The 21,813-nt window shown below is 39.4% G+C and overlaps 1 protein-coding gene and 2 long non-coding RNA genes across 52 annotated transcripts in view; 1 reads left to right on the top strand and 2 right to left on the bottom strand.

Annotated features, from left to right (window-relative positions):
* Nucleotides 1–13,498, top strand: part of MECOM (MDS1 and EVI1 complex locus) — a 464,332-nt gene extending 450,834 nt beyond the window's left edge. For all 50 annotated transcript variants that reach the window (XM_083503849.1, XM_083503846.1, XM_083503883.1 and 47 more), the window contains 6 exons: nt 681–758; nt 4,490–4,659; nt 5,862–5,991; nt 9,170–9,397; nt 9,803–9,989; nt 11,758–13,498. In XM_083503849.1, the coding sequence (XP_083359975.1) occupies nt 681–758; nt 4,490–4,659; nt 5,862–5,991; nt 9,170–9,397; nt 9,803–9,989; nt 11,758–11,892 (928 nt within the window). In that variant the 3' untranslated portion in view covers nt 11,893–13,498. The remainder of the gene's footprint in view (nt 1–680; nt 759–4,489; nt 4,660–5,861; nt 5,992–9,169; nt 9,398–9,802; nt 9,990–11,757) is intronic.
* Nucleotides 2,080–5,903, bottom strand: LOC310707512. The gene is made up of 2 exons (XR_014526529.1): nt 5,850–5,903; nt 2,080–2,716 (listed from the first exon to the last, which is right to left on the bottom strand). It is a non-coding gene; the product is annotated as an uncharacterized lncRNA (long non-coding RNA).
* Nucleotides 7,640–21,813, bottom strand: part of LOC310707478 — a 27,772-nt gene continuing 13,598 nt past the window's right edge. Inside the window, exon 2 of the long non-coding RNA XR_014526486.1 lies at nt 7,640–7,679. This is a non-coding gene — a long non-coding RNA (uncharacterized lncRNA). The remainder of the gene's footprint in view (nt 7,680–21,813) is intronic.

Below are 21,813 nucleotides of genomic sequence, written 5' to 3'. Positions count from 1 at the left end.
GAATTGTGTCTGATCTGATCTTTCACAGATGGAATGATGCCACGTTTACTGACACATTGAATATGCTGAACAATTTAAAACCTCTTTCCATCAAGCCAAGATTCTAAACCTTGGATAAAAGAGTTCTCGTCCCCCATAAGCATTTAGCTGGGGAAGTGACAAAGTTAATAAGTGTAGTATGTCGGGATGAACATTCAAATGAAAGTCTGCTCTCATAGATTGCTGAGGGTTGCACTGGAAAATTCAGACATCACCACCTTAATCCATAAGGTTTTGATTCAATATATTTATTGAAGCTACTTTCAGAAATATTTAAATACCGTGCTACCTTGAGTTACAAATGCCTCAGGTTACAAACGCTTCAGGTTACAGACTCTGCTAACCTGGAAGAGTTATCTCGAGTTGAGAACTTTGCCCCAGGATGAGAAAGGAAATCGTGTGCTGGCGGCGCAGCGGCAGCAAGAGGCCCCATTAGTGAAAGCATGCCTCTAGTTAAGAATAGTTTCAGGTTAAGAACAAACCTCCAGAACAAATCAAGTTCATAACTACCAGTACCACTCTACACCAAAGAAGCAGTTCCATCCAGTATTGGTTTGAAGTTAGGACTATGCATTTTATTTCTTTATGTATCTTAAAGCAAAACATTAAAGCTATCTTTATATACCATTTTCTAATAACAGATACTGCGGCAAGATATTTCCAAGATCTGCAAATCTTACCCGTCACCTGAGAACACACACTGGAGAACAGCCTTACAGGTACAAGATGAATGCTTCTGGGGAGTAGCCACAGACTCTTATTGGCTGTTAGGGCTCCATACTGGAGCCTTTGACCTCCAAAGAGTTTTCACTATGAAAAATGAAATGAGGTTTTAGAATGTGCTATGTAAAACACAGTTGGCAATACTTTCTAGTAAATGTGTGGGGAAACCTGGTCCAAGTGCTTCAACACAACCCCAATGGGATGCTCACAAAACCCTTCAGAGGCAAAAGACACCCAGGAACTTGAGAATTAATAACCATAGTGCTGAGCATACATAGTTTTGATTAATGCAGGTGCCTTCAAAAGTGGATGAATGAAGCATTCCTGATAATGTGAAATGACACATGCTGGTCCTTCTGGTTTTGGAGTTGCAGATGCACAACCCACCTGGAGCGGGGAGAGAGGGCCACACTAGGTGTGACATTATACACATCTTTGTATGTGTTATGTGTAACATTATGTGTCTTTAAACCAACATGCATATTTTTAAAAAAATGCAAATCACATCCAATGGGATGGGTGGGATGAGAGGTTAATATTAATCAGAATCATAGCAGTCTTGGTAGGGGATTTTCATCTGATGCAAACAGACACCTCTGAGAAGACATTTTAATCTGGACCATAGCAAGAAGGAAAATATTAAGTTCTTCCTTTACAGCTGTCCTTAAATGTGTCGTCGTAGTCTTCATTCATTCATTCATTTATTTATTTCTATACCACCCTTCATCCAAAGATCACAGGGTGATTTACAATATAAAAACACAAGAATACATACTGTAGTAACAAACAAAAACAGTAACACCCCCAAATAGTTTAAAACACCATAGATTGTTTTATCAGCCAAAGGCCTGGGAGAAGAGGAATGTTTTCGCCTGGCCCCTTTGTTACATATCTTTAGCCTCCTTGGGAAGAGCATTCCAAAAGCGGGGAGCCATTCTTGTGTTGCCACCCTCTGGACCTCTCACAGAGGAAGCACACTAAGAAGGGCCTCAGATGATGATCACAGGATCTGAGTCAGTTCAAATGGCTGGGAATCCTGGAAGATCAGCTTCCTGCCTTGCAGGCCTTTTTCCACCTGGCCTGGGGAGGGTAGCGCCATGACTGATTCCAGCTACATAGATTCCATCTACATCAAGGCCAAACTGCTGTGGCATGAACAGCAGCAGTCTCTTTCAGGAATGTCTGAATGGAAACAATTTTAACTGAGCTTTGGTGGGCCTACCAATTCTGGTAAAAAATTAATTGACAATCACTTTAATCAAAAATGGAGTTCTAAAAACATGATTTTCTTACTTTGCATCAAATTTGATTTCAGTATTTGTTCATTCACCCTGCAAAAGTGTTGTTTTATTTCATTTATTTAAGATGTACATTTAATTCCTACAAGCATTTTCTGTCCTATTATTCTCTTCACAAGCATACATGCTAATCTCCATGTCCTTGGTGCTTTTAACCCCCTTCCTCACTGGTAACTTTCATTGATCTCTGTGGGCCCTAACTGGGAGAGCCTTTAGGAAATCTGGCCCATGAGAGCAATTCACATAGTGAAATAAGAAAAGAATTTTAATTGTACAAAATGGAACGTTCACTTAATGAAATCAATTGAAGAAACTCGGCTCATGTTCTAACAAAACAAGCACAAATCGGTACATTTTACGCCTTGCAAAGAAAGGAGAAAAAGCTCATTGTTTGGGATAGATTTTTCACTCAGTCCTGAATTTACTTGGGAAGTAGGTTGCATGTAATTTAATTCTTGTTTTAAGAGGTATCTTGAAACATGTTATGCTCTTCCACTGCATAACAGCCAGAAACAATTAGCAATGTAATGCATAATTTCTTCCCTGAATAATTGACTTAGCACACAATGTAACAGACATGTTTTGAAGTTCAGGAGAAATAGACGATTGTGGGGGGCAGTGGGGAGACGACGATGGTGATGAAGACTGTTGGCCAGCTGCCAGGAAGAGAATTTGGAATAGTTATAGTATGTCTTAGTAATGGCTGAAAGGGCAATACAGTAAAGACTTCAGGGACTTCAAATCACTACAGAGTATGAAAATTGATGCCTCTGGTACCAGAGCGATAGACTAAACTACTTGCGTTGGCACAGTATTAAAGATTTGGATTGTTTATTTCTGCGTTTGGGAAGATAACTGAATTTCCTCCAGGATTAGCAATTGAGCAAGCTAATTCCTCAATAAAAGATTTTATCACACAGTGTAATTTTTAACAGGGAGGGAAGTGGTCTTTCTACCTTATTTGAGCCTTAGAAGTAATTTGTTTCATGTTTTCCCTCTTCTCAAAGTGCTTAATTGTATGGTATTGGCAACAGCATGAAACAATAGGCTGGTGCTTCTCTGCTTTTCACACCATATATGCTTTACTGCAATACTTTAACAGGCTATCATAAATTATGTCCTGTTACCTCTGAAATACTGAGATTTTTCCTGTAACTATACCTTAACATTAATTTGCATGTGCCAAAATGTATGTGTGAGTACATGGGTGGTGAGGAAGGGGGGGGGGAGAGAGATAGGAGACAGGATGTGCAGTTGACTTGTGCTTCCTGCTCCCTAGATTTCTCTGCCTTGTTCAAAATCAATCCTGCATGTCTTCCTTAGTGGAGACATATGCAAGCTTTGTGTGGGAAAGATGCACAAGACCAATTTCAGACAAGATAGGGAAGCATAAGAAACAAAAAGTGCAACAAGTCAGTTGTGCATCCTGTTCTCCCTTATCATTATCACAACCTAACAAGCTCCCAAAAATTCACACTGGCCACAAATCCCTTCTGTTTTACAGTATTAATAATATGGAATCTTTCCCGATACCAGAAACCAAACTTGGATTTTCAGAGCAAAATCTATACCACTTATTCGGATAAATTTGTAATGAGATTACTGTGCCCTTTCTGAATAGGGAACAAGGGGGATGGCTTGAAGCATAGAAACCATTGCTTTACTGGCAAGTTAGATCCAAATAAAAGGCATAAAAATATTGAAAATACAGTCTTTCAAGCAGCATTTTGTGATATTTACTGTTTGGAAGATATTCTGGCTACATTCCTGCATTGCAGGTTGTTGGGCTACATGACTCTTGGGGCACCTTCCAACGCTACTGTTACCCTATGATTCTATGATTTGTTGTTCAGATTTCCCTCTGCTCTTTCACCTTACAGTGGTACCTCGCAAGACGAATGCCTCGCAAGACAAAAAACTCGCAAGATGAAAGGGTTTTTTGTTTTTTGAGCTGCTTCGCAAGACGATTTTCCCTATGGGCTTGCTTCGCAAGATGGAAACGTCTTGCAAGTTTGTTTCCTTTTTCTTAACACCGTTAATACAGTTGTGACTTGACTTCGAGGAGCAACTCATAGCACGCGGTGTGGTAGCCTTTTTTGAGGTTTTTAAAGACTTTGGTGATTTTTGAAGCTTTTCCAAAACTTTCCCGACACCGTGCTTCGCAAGACGAAAAAAACCGCAAGACGACAAAACTTGCGGAACGAATTAATTTCGTCTTGCGAGGCACCACTGTACTCTGTAGTTCTGTAACTGGATAGGAGACCTGCAATGTTTGCTATTTTATTGAAAAACCAAATAAAATATATGGGGTGGGGGAGATATTACTGGGTTTAGCAAAACTGCGGTGGAGCTGAATTGAGATGGTTGCTCTCTAGTTTCATTTGAGTTATATTTCACATACTACTTTCTTATTTGATATTTGTTTTCAGATGCAAATACTGTGACAGGTCTTTTAGTATATCGTCTAACCTGCAGAGACATGTTCGTAACATCCATAATAAGGAGAAGCCCTTCAAATGTCACTTATGTGACCGGTGCTTTGGCCAACAAACCAACTTAGATAGACATCTCAAAAAACACGAGAATGGCAACATGTCTGGTATGTACCTATCATGCTTTCTGCATTAAAATAAATCATTTAAGGGGAATTCATGAGATCATACAGGTCTGTTGTACAGGTGTGGCATTCTTGTGACACTGCAGATCATGGTTTTCATCCCACAACTATTACAGGGATCTTCCTATGACAGAAGAATACAATGGGCTTGAACATTATCCTTAGGTTTTTATGTACTTGTGACTAAAATCTTAAATACTTGTCCGAAATCAGATCCGAATTTTGATCCAGGAAGTTGGTATGGTTTAAGACCTGGGCAGCATCAGCCTAATATACCAGTTTTGATAGAGAAAGTTATGTAGACTATTGTGTACAACTAGCAACATATGCAAGTTTATCTCCACTGGATCAATGGATTAGATGAAAATGGTCATCTATTTTTTAAGACTAAAATGAGAAAAATTTTCAGATGCCTGCACTCTGAAATAAATACTAAGTTCTATAAACGTTAGTGGAATCTATGCATCATATTGCACTTTTCAGTATGTGAGGCGGGTCTCCCTAAGAGGGCTTGGCAACTGACTAGGGTTGCCATATGTATGGATTCAAAGAGCGAAATTAGCGTCTGGGGTTGGGGGAATGCATCACTCTCTGCCATTTTTGGTTGATTTCCCACAAAAAGCTCAACAATTTTTGTCTGGATTTTTACATCTTAAAATATGGCAACCCTACAATTGACCAGTGAGGCACAAGCTGCTTCCTCACCTAACACAGTTCAATTTTTCAATGTTATTTAATTGAGCCCAGAATCAGAACGCTTAGTTTCTTTGATCATTGTGGCAGCCAGCTGTGTAAACTATGCTATTTCTCTCCATGCTTGTTTTCTGTGCTGCAAGCAAATCTGGCAGCCCAGTCCCACTTCTTGTTTTGAGAAACTTTCTTTGGAGATCCTTTCCTGAGGACACCTATAGGATGGGATGGGTCCATAGGACTGTGCACCTCCAGTTCTTCATTTGTTTTGCTCACTTCCAGCTGAACCATTTCTATTATAGTTGAGTGTGTTTCATCAAGCATTTCTTTTCTTGATTTGATAAGATGTGCAATGATGGCATTTGGGAACTTTGGCACTATTTTTTTATTGTATGTTTCCTTGAGACACTTGTGAAGAAAGTAGTTAATAAATTAATAAAAATTAACATAATTCTGATAGGATAAAAAAACCAAATATTTACTTTTCTGTGAAGGTACTGCTACGTCTTCACCTCATTCTGAACTTGAAAGCACAGGTGCTATCCTAGATGACAAAGAAGACTCATACTTTACTGAAATTCGTAATTTCATTGGGAATAGCAACCACAACAACTCAGAAGAAAGGTAGGGTTAACTGTTGTTTCCTTACTGCTGAAGTGTTACATTTCCAGCTTATTTCCAAAGGGAATTGGGCAAAATCAAGGTGACATACTCCCTTTAAAGCCTGTGGGACTGAATCACAGTCATGGAGTTTTCTTGATATCATTGTAGTCCGATTACACAGAACTTTCTCTGGATTGTCTCCATTACATACAAGACATAAAAATTTGCACATCTATCATAATCGTGCAATCCCAAAGCTAACTTAATTTTGACCATTTCTAACAGGCAAAACTACTACAGTTAATGTGTTTGTTGTGTTTTCTACACTACACTACACTACACTACACTACACTACACTACACTACACTACACTACACTACACTACACTATCCTTAGCAATATCTTCACAAAATCTTTTTGAAAACATAGTTTGGATCTCCTGGCAATTAGCAAAGTTACATGTGCTGATGTTAAAGTGGCCAAACTAAGCAGGTCGAAATGGATTGCATACAAAATACAAATCCAGTGCTTTCACAATAAATGTTTCATGCATTAGCAAGTTTCAATCATTCCCAGTTCAGCAATATCAACAATATATGTTTGAGTTAGGAAAGAGAAGTTTGAAGTTTCCTCCAAATGGTGAGGAATTGGGAAGGAAATTACTAACCCCCTGGCAGTATTTGGATGCCCATGTAATCTTATTGGACATCACTTTCCCTTCAGGGATTTGCACCAGTTTTAGCTTTTTGCATATAACCAAACACCTGATTCAGAGCTAGAAGCTGCTCTGTATTTAATGTGGGATAGTGAGACATTTGTTACAGATGCAGAGAGGGCCAGCTACACCACAATTCCTGATTTACCATCCACAAATTCTCTGAAAAGGCAAGCTTGAACCATTTCCAACCATCAAATTATAGGTTAATTTATTATATCAACCTATGCAATGCTAAAGCAGGCCATGATTCTTATGATGACATCATTAGGAACACTGCTGGAAAAAACTGTATTTCATAAAATACTCACTGTTTCAAAATCATACAAGTGTATCCATAATGTGGGGCACTACCAGGGTGAGGCATAAACTGCCCTATATTCTGGGAATAACAGCTAGCAAGGATACATTCCTAATGAAGATCAATATAATTGTTCAACACGAATGTAAAATTATATTACCGCCCATTTTGTCCACTACATATTTCAGTAAAGAAAGTGAACTGTGTGTATTAAGTAAAACCCCTACTACTACTACTACTACTACTACTACTACTACTACTAATTTTTTTATTTACACCCCACCCATCTGTCTGGGTTGTCCTAGCCACTCTAATGCATCAACAGACTATAAATCAATATATGGTTCAAGTGCATATTTTGGATTTGAAACAGCACTTGAATTGGGGATAAGCATAAGCTTTCCACAGATGTGTAACATGGTGTGTGATTATGTTCTGGGTCAAATTTATTTACTGCCTTCTCTCTCACATTAATTTGCTTTCCATGTTCAAGGGCAGAAATTGCATATGGCTTATGACTTTCTATTTTTAAAGTTTCTCGCTCATTTTTATGCTGGGTCAAAACTAGTAGGCATATATTCATGAAGGCAGCTGATAATACATTACATACACATTCAAATTTTGTTCCTGCTTGATTGTCATGGGTTAGTCCCCCCCCCACATCTGGTCTCAACATGTCCTCTGATAGGAAGTCTATAAGGGAAAAAAGGTTGATGGGTCATCCAGTGATTCCTTTCAAAATTTTGATAGATATTTCATACTTGGCAAATTACTGCATATGAAAAGCATAATTAGCAAATCTGTTTTTTTAATCATGTGGCTTTCATTACTTTGGTTTAAATCCAAGTCCTTTTTCACTTCAAACTGTCTTCTTCTGGCATGGTTTAAAAATCTGGCAACCCCTGGTTTATAGCTCATAGTTTCTTAAGACTGTCCAAGAAGTTCTGCCAGGGCATCCTGATAAAAGATGCCAAAGATACCCACAAGTGAGATGGTCACTTTTTTCAACATCATTGCAAAATTATGGGTTTCTTTATGGTTATTCCAAGATAATTTCCTCATGTTTAATGGATCCTATAATCCTTAATGATAATTGGTTAAATTCTATTTCTTTTTCTTCTTGAAGTATAAATGAAGGAATATAGACATGTTGACCAATGTAGACACAAGCTTGTTAAATGATCCAAAAGATTATTGTTTGTGGGTAACCCTACATGATTTAGGCAATTAGGGGATAATGTCTGGTGTGGTTTCATTTTATATAGCCTAACAGACAATTTATTGGAAAATCTAAAAGCTATCAGATGAAAAGTGAAATTCCTTTGTATTTAGAAAGGGGTAATTTTTCTCTAGGGAATGGGTTGAGAAGGACTGAGAGCTTCCGGTGAACTAGAACATTTCGTTACATGTTTGAGTTTAAAATGTTATGATAACAAGGCAAACCAATCAAAACTTATCTCCATTTAAATTATACAGAATGCTTCTTAAAATCTATGGAATAATTTTTTGGTGTGAGGTACTAAACAGTGTCAGTAATTCACATGACTGCTTCTCCATGACAAAGGTCACAATCTTTTATAGAATTAAATGCATCTAGGCCTATTGATTTCACTTTGAAGCCGATGTGTTCATAGTGCTCTGCACCTCCCCAACACAATACTCACTGCAAGCCCAAGATCTAGGTAGAAGGCCTTTATGTAAAATGTATTGCACCCTTGCCCCATGACTGTTATTCTATTTTGTCCTCACAACAAGCCTGTGAAGTGGTAACCCATTACTTTCCAACTATGCTGTGAAGCAGATTGTATGCTACTGATCGTTGTTATGCTTATTGCCCCATGGTTAATAGGGCAGTGAGAGACAGTTGAGAACATGAATTTTTTTTCCTTTTGGACAATTGTAACTATACTGGGAATTGTACTTTCAAGAATAATGAAATGTAGTAATCTAAAACTCAGATGTAATGGTGAGAAAAGCTATCTTCACCATTCTGTCAGACTGTGAATTGAATTTCAAAGGATTATTGGCCACTTAATAAAGTGGACAGAGCGGTTATTGGTTTTAATTATGGCAATTACCACCTATGGGATAGTTAATGCAAAACAAAGTTTAGAAAGCAAGGTCCTGTTTCTGCAACTGCTAACAGGTAATTTTGTTTTCATTTGATATGTATTTTTTTGAAGAATTAATGGAAGTCACTTTAAGGATGAAAAGGCTCTGGTGACAAGCCAGAACTCAGACTTGTTGGAAGATGAAGAAGCAGAAGATGAAGTAATGATGGATGAAGAAGATGAAGAAAGTGAGATAACAGGGGGGTCAGTTAAAGAACCAGCTGTAAGCAGCATATGTGAAGAGGGTGACTATGAAGAAGCAAATGCTTTGGAAATGAATTGCAAGACTTCTCCTGGCAGGTAGGAGCAAAATCAAAGCAAGATGGTAGAAAATACAGCAGAAGTCCCAATTTCTAGGGCTTAATCCAGGTTCTGTATTTGCAGGTTGACCTAAATATGCCTGTTAATAATTATTTGTGGACAAGGTTTGGAATAGAAAAACTATTGTGCAACTGAGCAGCTTTCTAAGGGGTGTGATCCAGAGAAAGTTAGCCACACTTTATAGTTTCATTTAAATCAGTAGAACCTAATCATATGGTTAAGAATTTAATTTAAAAAAAGAACCATGTCTATTATGCCCTCAGTTTTGCCCAAAGTCTGTTAAAGGAAAGACCAGACAAAATATTTCAATTACTATTTTTTAAAAATCACTGATAATTTGCTTTTCAAAACCAATCAGTATGCCAATCTTTGGACGTTTCATAGGTATAAGGAAGATGAGTTTAATAAAACTGGACTTTCTGCGTTGGACCATATAAGGCACTTCACTGATAGCCTCAAAGTGAGGAAAGCAGAAGAAAGCCAGTTCAGTGAAGCTGAACTGGCAGCATTTAGCACCTCCCATCTGCCAGAAGACTTAAAGCAGCCATTGTGTCGCAAGTCCAAATCCCAGGTAAATCTATTTTATTGTGCTTTCAGGATAAATTGTAATCTGGTTGGGAAGGGTGGGAAGAGTGATGGTGGGGATTGAAACAATAGATTGGGAGGAGTCAAAGAAAGCCAGTGCCGAGTCAATAATCCTGAGAGTAGCAGAGGAGCAGACAGTCCCGTACAAATGTACACTGAAAAAAATAAAACACTTGTTGCTGCATATACCAACAGTAAGAAACCCATCTGGAGATACCCTCAAAAGGCCACCTCAATTTTTTTGACCTTTTGTGCTGATATGGTTAATGCACCTCTGTTTTTCTGGCCCATGGTAGATGAGCAAGTGCTGCTGCATCAGCACCACATCCAACTGAGCTGGTGCTGAGAAAATGGTGGACAGACGCTGCTCAACTGCAGTTAAGAGATCAGGAAGACAGCATTGGATCACATGCATCTTCTCTTTTCCCCTTTCTTCTCTAGTACAAATATATCCAGGCTAATGACAGCGGTTCAGCCACCAACATTAACAATGATGTTTGTTCTTTGAAACTGTTTCCAAACCCAGGTTTCCAAACCTGGCTAAGAAGATTTGACCTTGTGTTTTAACACCTGTAAATTAAGGACTTTTAAAGAAAAATAAAGATTAGTGCAAACCATAGTTAATGTTGGTGCCAATGTAATTCCTGACATTTGTTAAGATAGATGGAGGAAATATGCACTGGAGAATTGAGTACTAAGAGAAAGAGAGAGTGCAATCCTGTGGTCTGTTCCATTCCCGTATTCATAGACAAGAGAGTTCCAATGTTTTGTCTGCACTGGTCCTATTATTCGTTTTTACTGGGTGGTACAACTGAGATGGCTAGGCTGTCTAGTTGTAACCTGAAACTATACTTTTCTGGAAAGGAGTCAAGTGTACTTACACATGCTAGTAGAAATTTTAATGTCCCCAGTAGGCCCATGAATACTGCCAATCCTCGTCAGTTTTCTACTTTGCAGAGAAGGTTAACATATTAGTTCATTTAAACTTGTTTGAGAAGATTCGGAACATGCCACAACACAGTGAAATCCATGGGGATCCTCTTAACTTACTTCCATGAAGTAAAGACCATAGTCATGTAATTAGGTTTTGAAATCACTGAATTGTTCTGTACCAAGGTAATTAACCCCATTAGTGCAGCATTTCTCCAACTGTGGGGCATGAAGTGTTGCCATTTTGGCCACTAGTGGCAAAATAACTGCAGTTTTGCTCAACTGAGGGCCTAGCTGGAAACACACCAGTTTTTGCTGCAGGGGAGGAATAGAGAAGGCAAAATTCCCTTGTCTATCCAAACATTGTTGCGGCTGCCTTTCTGACTATGCCCCCGGCTGCCTTTTCTTTGTTTCCATACTACTGTATTTACTCAAGTCTAATGTTTCATCGAATCTAATGTGCACCTTAATTTTCACAACGTAATTTGGCCAAAAAAGGTGAGCATTAGATTCAAGTAAATAAGGTATATGAAGTTCTTTGGCTTTTCCCTCTGCCACATTGGGGGCCCATAAAGTAAAGTACACAGATCCAAAGGGTTTAACAACACAGGCCTCGCACAGTTTCCATTTTTTCTGTCATGAACCTTCAGAAATCTAGTGAGAGGACTTTGTGGTACAGGGTGAATTCCAAAATGGTTCCCAGGTGGGAGCCATACTGCTGATTCCCACTGAAAGAATAGGTTCTTCCACGATAGAACTATGACTCTAAATGATATTACTGAATATCTTATTTTGACTTCTTCCTCCTCCTTCTTCAACTGTAGGCCATTGCTATGATGCTTTCACTCTCCGACAAGGACTCTCTCCACTCTGCACCCCACAATTCATCCAATGTGTGGCACAGTATGGCAAGAGTTGCTGCAGAATCCAGTGCCATCCAGTCCATTAGTCATGTATGACACCGTCAAACGTAACAGGATTGGGACCAAGTCCAAACTAGCAACATGGCTCTTTGCTAGAAGACTATTTAAAAGACTGCAGAGCAGAATGCCTTAGAAATCTGATGGGTCACATTTAAAGTCAGGTGACCTTAAACTGAATGATTTGAAAGAAAGAAAGAAAACTATTTATTCTCAATCTTTTGTTTTGCACAGCGAAGGCAGCTGCTGACATTTTGAGGATCAATGCGACTTTCAAAATACATGGATCAAATAGACCTTGTTGGGGAATATGTGTCTTCCACTCCACCTGCTTGGGGAGGGACTTATGGGTTAAGACGTGTATTGTTACACACACGTTAGCACTCCTTTAAACTAAAACAGAATTGTTTTTTCCTTTTTGAGTCCCCCCCCCCCCCCCGTGTAGAATGGTAATTGTAGGCAGGATTAGGAACAGTTGCTTTTCTATACAAATCCTCTTCATCTATGCTTTATGCGTTTGAAACCATTTAAGGAAGACAAAGCAGTTCCCTCGAATGTACATCTACCATTAATCTAGAACCTAATCACAAGGAATATTTTGCCCCCTCCTTAACTTTTGCCTTCTGAACTGCATTGTAAAAATAAAGAACCACATGAGAGACGTCTGTGTATATTGTAAAAAAAGAAGAAAAAAAATCTTGGGAGAGTTCAGCAATTAAAGGAGGTGAGTCTTTCAGCATACTACATGCAAAAGACCACAGTCATCAAACATACCACTATAGTTCAATGTTTCCCTGATCAATGTAATGGCATTTTAATTTTAGACAATCATGTCACTGTTTTGTTTGTTTTATTTTGTTGGTGTTCATTTGTTGCTCTTGATTTCTTTCTTTATTGGTGTTGCGTGTACATGTAATTTATTTGTTGGCAAACAATTGTTTGTGGATTAAGAAAAAAGCACTCTTGCTAAATGTAGCACTGTTCATATGAAATTAATAGCACTGTTCGAGTTCTCTCCAACCCCACCCCACATCATTTTTCTGGGCACCCATGGACTTAAAAAAAGGAGGCGAACTGATCTGCATATATGTTCGTGCAAACAGTGTTTAAAAAAGATTTCTTACATTCCTCTTTTACTATCGTTTTTTTCCTTTTACTAAAACTAAATAATGAATAGAGGTGATTTAGAGATTTTTTTTGTAATACAGCAAAAATGATTCAAATGTATAAAGCATTCTAATTTTTTCTTCATGAAAGCATGATTCTTCTGATTAAAAAAAGAAAAAGAAAGCTGTACCCAATATTTTATGCCGGTTGTCTGCGAGCTTGTGTGATGTTACGTTCATGTTAATCCTATTTGTAAAATGAAGTGTTCCAAACTTATGTTTAAAAAAGAAAACCCCCAATAAATAAATAATGAATTGTATTCTGTTATTTTGGGGGCAGGGGCGGGAGGGGGCCAAGAATTTCGCCCTTTTGGTGAGGGACCAGATTTTATTTTCCTTTTTGTTTATTATCTCATTTTGAAATAACCAGCAAGTTGAGGTACTTTCTTTAAATGCTTTGTACAATGTAACTGTTATGCATTTCAGTACATTACTATGGGAGGATCAAATTTAAAAAAAATAAAGGATTACAAAATGAAGACATCATTTTCACTGGCCTTTTGTTTTGTTGGCTATAGAATGGATTTCAACAGCATTTGTATGAAATTTCCCCTACTAGCAATAATGCTAACTGCACACAAACTCTGCTTTTGCAAAAGGACAAAAGCAAACCCACATCCCTGTTGGCCCTCAAAACACTCAAGTCTAGAGAGAGCTATCAATATGATTACTTTGTTTTCTCAACAATCACAAATGCTAGACATAAGATGGTTACAGCAATCACAGTAGGTTGGGGAAGATAGAATCAAAGGCAGTCAAGCATGTACAGCCTTCCCAGGCCCACACTGGCATGCCAGATTGGCAGAAGCTTGGGAGGTGGCAACGCTTCCCCTTGTCAGTGTGTTAGTTGAGAGAGAGAGAGAGAGAGAGGACCACCATTCTAAGGCCTGTTGGGGAATGGTCTAACCCTGGAATGCCTCCTATGCTGCTTAGGAGAGCGGATTGTAAGGCCAGACCCACACCTCTTTTACCCACAGAGAGAGAGATCTACAAAATCTTATGGTACCTGGGATGACTGCCGGGGGAAACTGGTTTATTCTGTAAATTGTTTATATATCTAGATTTTTTTATTTCAGGTTTTGGTTACCTGGCAAAAAGTCCCCATCTAGACTAGACTAATCTAGGACTGTATAAGTGAAAGCAGGTTACCAAACAAACAGTGAAGGCAGATCCCTTAGGGACACTGCTGCACCAACTTTAGCCTGCCTTCAGCTAGGTCCCACCTGCTTACATTTTTTACAACCATACAGGGGATGAAGGCATTCTGCTTCTTAGTCTCAGTATTGCCTTCGTAGAACTCAATACTGAGACTGATAGTGGCAAAACTATTTGGCTCTGCCTGCCGCTGGTTCTGGCTTCACCTACTCTTGGCCTCCTGCCTTACTTACTACCAGCCCCAATGGACCAGCCACCACTACAAACAGAACATATGAGGGTATTGTTAATGTTCTCTTTTTGTGAAAGTTAATAGCAACCCCCCCTGCAACACACAGAGTAAACAATTGTATTTTCTTCCTCAAGCACACCAAAGAAGCATCTACTCAGCATTTTGCTTCCAACAAGATTTGAGGGCGATAACCATCTCCTTTTGGATGCCCAATTATGTTGTCATCAGAAGTATAAGGCTTTGCGTATGAATATTTAAATAGTGAACAGCCATTGACTGACCTATCCTCTGTGAGTTTATCATTTTACAAAACTAACTTAGTGAGTGGCCAACACCACATTTTGTAGTAATGAATTCAATAAGTGAATTATGTATTGCAAAGAATTTGCTGGACCTACTGCCAAAAAAAATCATAAGATCTCTACGTCAGCATCCACAGAGCCCTTGCATAAGTGGAAAGCAGTCTGATGTATTCATTGTGTATCTTATTTCCAATTCTGGCTGTATTGCCTCACTTTGTAGCAGACTCTTCTCTGGAAGATACCCCAACCTTGAGAAGTAGCCAGGTGTGAGTGACTGCAGTGGGAAAAGGGCACATGGTGTTCCTGGCTCTACAATTGTTTGTGGGTTATCATTATTATCATTATCATTATCATTACTGAGTGTCAAAGTACAAGTGCATGAACTGGACTTGTTCCTTACACCAATTGTATCAGAGGTTGCTTTGGAATTTAGTGATCCAATGTTGTTATCCTGCCTCATACAATATATTTTCATGGGCAGGGAATCCCAGAGTATTTTAGCCAGACAGTAATTGACAAGTCACTTTTGGGGGTTAATAATTTATTTTGCACTTGTCCTATGTCTGCCTTTCCTATATAATGTCCATTTATTTGCACAATTGCAGCAGTGAATGAAACAGTGATGAGTCAAACACTTCTAATTATTTCCTATTCTTTTCTGTGCTCTCACATACTCTTCACCCTTTGATTAATGATCACATATATCCAAGACCAAAGTGACCTTAGGGTTTGTTATCACAGGCTAACTGATCACAGAAAAAATCTTGCAAGTGTCTCTGATTTAGTTGCAATTTTTGCATTTGGAATAAAGCTTTCCATCACACTAAAAATAAATAAATATGAACCCTTAATGGTGTCATGCAACTAGGAAGGAGGGGGTACATGCTCAGCAAACAAAGGAATCCTTAACCTCTACTCTCTTCTACCTGTCAGTTACAAAGACATAGTGCGCCTTCAAGTTACTTCTAATGTACTGTACAGTAAATGTTATTAAGGGACTTTCATGTGGCAGCAAGTAAGTGGAGCAAAATAAAAATCCAAAATAAAGATTTGCATATTATCATTCAATACATCAACCTGAGACCATGCCAGACTCTTGAAATTGACAGGACATGTAATCAATGGCTTTAATGTACAGTCATACCTTGGGTTACAGACGCTTCAGGTTGCGTTTTTTCAGATTACGGACACTCTGAAACCCAGAAGTACCAGAACGGGTTACTTTCGGGTTTCGGAGGTCACACATACGCAGAAGTGCTAAATAGCGCTTTGCTCACGCGCAGAAGCGCCAAATCACAACCCACATGTGCGCAGACGCGCCGCTGTGGGTTGAAAACGTGCATCCCGCACGGATCACGTTTGCAACCCGAGCATCCACTGTATTTGATGTTTTAAAGGGTGCTTTGAAACATTGTTTAAAGGGTTGAGCACCTGTAAATCTGAGTTTTGTCGCACACAGACAGTTCCTAGACAACAAAGTATTTCCTTCACAAAGAAATGGCACTCTCAGAAACCATTGGTTCTGGCCCTATCCTCCAGAGCAGGAGAAAACAAGCTTGCTCCAGCCTCCATGTGAACAGCCCTTTAGATATTTGAAGATGGCTCAGTCTCCTTTTTACCAGGCTAAACATACCCAATTCCTTCAACCATGCCTCATAAGGCTCAGTTTCCAGACCCTTGGCTCCCTCCTTACATTGTTTATTCTGTTATCACCAGGTTGGGCTCTGCATTGTTCTGTGAACAGCCCTGGGTATAGGGCAGTATATAAATTAATTAATTAATTCAATCAATCAATTTCCTTTCGAGTGAAGACAGAGCCAAGGAGATGTTGAGCAGTTCTGCCTTCTCTCTGTCACCCAATAGCATTTCTTTGTCTTCTCCACACAGCAGACCCACTACCTACTTGTTCTTCCTTTTGCTTTGAACATAGCTGAAGAAACATTATTATTTTTAGCCTCTCTTGCAAGCCTCAGCTCATTCTGAGCTTTGCCAGCCTGACCTCTTCCCTGCAACTGTTGGATACTCATTTATACTCCTCCCAGAGATCAAAACAACCTGCTTCTTCCCCACACCTTAACTTTGGAAACTGGCTTGTACTACTGGACTAACATTTAACTCTATGTGTGTGCCCTTGCTTTCTTTTCTATTAATATTAATTAGATAGCGTTCCAAATTATGATCCCCTCTCCAAAAGTACAATATTGAAAGAACAGCTGTAGTACACAATAATTATACAATTCAGACACCCCAATCAAATGGAGCATGTGCTCCCTGCACATAGCGTCTGTTTTTAAAAGCCAAAATTCAGCTGAGCAGCTGCTCGGTGGGGACATTGAACTGAATCTTCTCCAACTTCCAAACAACTAACAGCTAAGACTGTAACTTTTTAAAAAAATGCACACAATTCATCTTCCAAATACGGATGCATGCATAGAAACCTCTGAATCCATAAACGGTGTCCCTCGCCTACTGTATCTGGAGTAAGGTAACACCAGCATGCTTATAACACCCAACTAGATTTCTCTTTTATATGGAATTCAGATGAGGTAGTGGGAGTGCTGAATTGGTGTTTGGGAGCAGCAACAGATTAGATGAAGGTCAATAAACTGAAGATCAATCCAGCTAAAATGAAGGAACATTGGTAGGTCTCCCCAGGGAGGTGGTGTTCAACCTGTTTTGTAAAGGACTGCACTTGACCTGAAGGATTAGATTCTTGATATGGGACTAAGCTAAGCCAGCTTTGTCACTAGAAACCCATGTGGCATTTGTGATACATAACTTTTTCAATAACTGAGGACTGGTAGATCAGCTGTGATCCCTCCTGGACAGGGCTAACCTGGCCACAGCTATCCATGTTCTGATAATCTATAAATTAGATTGTAATAAGTCTGCCTTGGAAAACTGTGGAAAACTGCAGATTAGGCTACTAATTGTGACTAGGAGATAGGAAAATATATAATCAGCCCTGAAATCTCGGCACAGTTCAAAGTGTTGACACTCATTTTGTAAGATGTAAATGGTTTAGAATCTGGGTACTGGAACATGGACCTGCCTGAGCACTGAGGTCATCTGCTAGGTGCCTCTGCCATTTGAGATTTGTGGAATGTTGTCTCCAGGGAGGATTCTGGCACCTGTGTTGTCTTTCTGATGCCAGGTAAAGAGTGTTGTATTTTCCCGGGCCTTTTAATATTGCTGAGTCTGTTTTACGTTGCATCCTCCCCGGTGTCATATTGCTGTATAGCTTTATGCTTATGTATTTGTTTTGGCTATTGTTGTTTCCTTTCCCCTGTCCTGGAAATATTTATATTGAAGAACAGCATATACAATTTTAAAAGAAAACCATAAAATATGGATGTGATAAAACCGTGGTTCCAGGGTCTGAAAAGACTGAAGGTGATTGCAGTGGACCACACTGGAGAAAGCAGATTGCCAGGTTAAGGTATCAAGGTTTTTAAATTGTAGTGGATGTTTTGCATGATAAAACATTCTGCTTCTTGAGTAGAAACAGCCTTTTGTTTATTTCACATCAAATTCTGTGTGACTGACATGGCAAAAATTCCTTAGACTTTCCAGGCTGCTTTTAATGCAAATGAATTCAGTGAAATGAATGATCAGCAGTGAAATGCATCACCATCCCCATGCTCCTGAAACAGAGGGAACGGCTGGGAATGGTCATTCTGCTAAATTATCAGTAATTATGACACTGATTTTCTAAGAATGCTGAAAAATTCTTAACAGCTGTTTCTTTTGAGTCCCAACTCTCAGTTCATTAACATATGTTCACACAAGCAGAAACTGTATTAATATCTCTGTTACTCCATGTCATTCCCCCCTCCCCAAAACTAGCACTTGAGGGCAGCTAAAGATTAGATAGCTGGCGATAGACCTGCCAGCATGCACATATGGAAATGTTCAATTTGTAATCTGATTACAGCACCAAAAAACCCCACACAAAAGCCCACTTGATACCTGTGGCAGATATATTTCATGGTTAAGTGCAGAAAATTCTCAACAGCGTGTCAAGTTTCTTATGGCCAGCCAAGTCAACTGATGGAAGTAGCTCTTTAATTCCTGGGGAACCTCTTCAAACAGGCACATGTCAGGCCCAATTTGAACTCACAGAGAGGTACGCTAATTGTTGGGCGGTATGTAGCAGCATAATGCAGCCATTTGCAAAACTGTGCCCCTTGTAAAGCTTTGCATGTGAGAGATGAAGTGCCTGTCTTTGTTCTAGGGAAGGACATGGGCAACCTTCCAGCTTCTGAAATCTCTTGGCACATGTTTTGCTTTGCCAGAGCTGGGAGGGGAGAATGACAGGGGACTGGTTTCTTCCATTACAGAGACTCATTACAGGAGGTCTGATCAGAAGATACTCCTCCAAATAACTGGAGGGGGCAGGGAGCAAACCTGTTAGACCATGGGTAGGCAAACTAAGGCCCAGGGGCCGGATCCAGCCCAATTGCCTTCTAAATCCGGCCCACAAACAGACTGGGAATCAACGTATTTTTTTACTTGAGCAGAATGTGTCCTTTTATTTAAAATGCATCTCTGGGTTATTTGCGGGACCTGCCTGGTGTTTTTACATGAGTAGAATGTGTGCTTTTATTTAAAATGCATCTCTGGGTTATTTGTGGGGCATAGGAATTCGTTCATCCCCCCCCCAAAAAAATATAGTCCAGCTCCCCCCAAGGTCTGAGGGACAGTGGACCAGCCCCCTGCTGAAAAAGTTTGCTGATCCCTGTGTTAGACTGTAGCAAGTACCGGTCGTTATTGGTAGGCAGTATCATTCCCAAGCAGCCGAATCTTAAGGAGCACTTTGAAGTTTAAAGAAGATTACTAAGTGGGCAGGGTGGTGGTGGTGGAAATGACAACAATAGAGCTTTATACAATTATGATTGGGGTAGAAAGAGAAATGTTTCTTGTTCTTGCAGGACCCTCTAATAAAGTTGTTGGTAGGTTCAGGATGTGGTGATGACCATTGGTTAGTTAGTGTTTGGAAAACAATAGGAAAATTCAGTCTATGCCCAATCTATGTCACTTTCACAATTGTTCATTCATAGGTCTATTTTATTCCATTTCTGCATTATAATCATCATCATCCACACAAAATGTAATTTAAATACATTTTTGAACATATTTTCCCCTGAAAACACACATTTCCAAATGTATTAATTTTAAAATAAGCATTTTAAAATGTATTTTGCTCCATTTTTGGAGCCAAGAATTTGCAGCCAAAAATGTTGCAAGGCAACATTTGGAGAAGTGTGAAATCTGGAGCATAACTAGGTTCCAATCCTATATTGTCTTTTTCAAAGAACAAATTCCTCAAGCAACCTTCACGCTAAGAGGCAATTTGTTGGCTGCTGGAAAGAGAATGCTAGACCAGAGATGGAGCTTGGTCTGATCTCTGAAGACAGTTTTTATGTACTTGTGATGTAGGAGTCATTGCAGATATCCAACTGAATATGAGACAACAATAGTATAATGGGCCGCCCCATTCTGTTTTGCCCAGTGAAGAGAGAACCCTCTCTCTTTAAAGACTTGTGTAGCCCAATAGTTGATGGGAGATAAAAGAACAGGTTTTCCTTAATAAGCACCATCCCAATGTTAAAAGTGACCTAAAGTTAACTCTATCAGCAGAATAGCCAGTGAAAGGAAGAATTAGGCAAATGCTGAGTTACATCTTCCACCTCCCTCAAACATATTCACAACCCTTACCCATGCATACATTTATACACAGTCTCTGACAGACACACACAGACCCGTGGGCACGCACAAACTCTAACCTGAACACATGCAACAAATATAACTCCTTCAAATCTTGGAGCTAGGGTAAGAGAGTTCTATTGGCATTGCAGGGGCTTTTTCCTATCCAATATGACCTTTCCATTTGCCTCTATCATTACAGGACACCCTACAATGAGGAAAGGGATGGATTCTGCAGATACAGTAGAGGCTGAAAGAAGAGCCCAAGGCTAGAATATGTGGCTAGGGTGAGATTCAAACCAGGAACCCCTCAATTTAGCTTCTTGATCACTGGCTTAAACCCAACCCAAAGAAGCAGGCATAGATAGAATGGGTTTTAAATACTTCCCAAAGCCTATTAGGTTTAGGTTTTTTGAAAATCTTGCATGTACTCTGCCTTTCCCAATATGGTGCATGCATACTTTTTTGTAAAGAGGTTACATTCATCCTGCCAGACACATTAATGCCCTAGGATTAAAAAGAAAGAGACAGAAATATATTGGACTCTACGCAAGATCAGGCCAAGCCAGGGGATGGCAGAGGGGTAAGTGAATGTGTATCAAATGGCAAAATGCCAACAGGGCTTCTTTTTTTAAATATACAGTATGCTGTACCAGTTAGGTCAAGAACAGGAAAGTTCATCCTGTCTCACGCCTCCTAGAGTCAGCACAAAGAAACACCCGCCATTGGCCTTCACATACCCTAGACTCTGGCATTTCAGATAACACTGAATTAAGCTGAAATGTACCTATTGTTTGTGTTCTGCACATGTCAGATCAGAATCTGGCCTCCTCACATCACTATTACTTTCAGGCAATAACATTTTTCACCTACCGTCTATCAGAGGAAAATATCTAAGGTCTTCACAGAACGTGAGATCCAACTTTAATCCAGCTTTGCCAAAAGGGAGGAGATTAGGAAGAAAGCCAAACAAGTCTTGTTGGCTGAGAAAGAATCATCTATCAATTTCCCCACCAAAAAAGGAAAAAAAAAAAAAAGGATATGAAAAAGTGCTGCCCCTCATTTTCCTGCCTACCACACAAACGGAGCTTCATAAATAAGGACATTTCAGCCTGCTTCATCATGACTTTTGAGCAGAAAGATTTATTTCAATAAATCCTCTCAAACTGTGCCTCTCGGGCCAAAGAGCCCTGTTGTCCAGATTTCTCAGAGAGGCCTACAATGCCTAGTCTCCTAAGGGTTATCAGTTATGTCATGCATTATAAATAATCCAATCAGAGCAGTGGGAAACAACATTTCTATTTAATACCAGGAGAAACAGTGGAAGTCAGCGATTGATACCAACACAATGATGGGAAAAAGTGTCCAGAGGTGCTACTCACATAATCTCATTTTACAA

Source organism: Podarcis liolepis (assembly GCF_965112155.1).
Source record: "Podarcis liolepis genome assembly, chromosome: 5".
NCBI lineage: Eukaryota > Metazoa > Chordata > Lepidosauria > Squamata > Lacertidae > Podarcis > Podarcis liolepis.
Note: the sequence above shows the minus strand (reverse complement) of the source record. Positions and strands in the feature narration are given on the sequence as shown.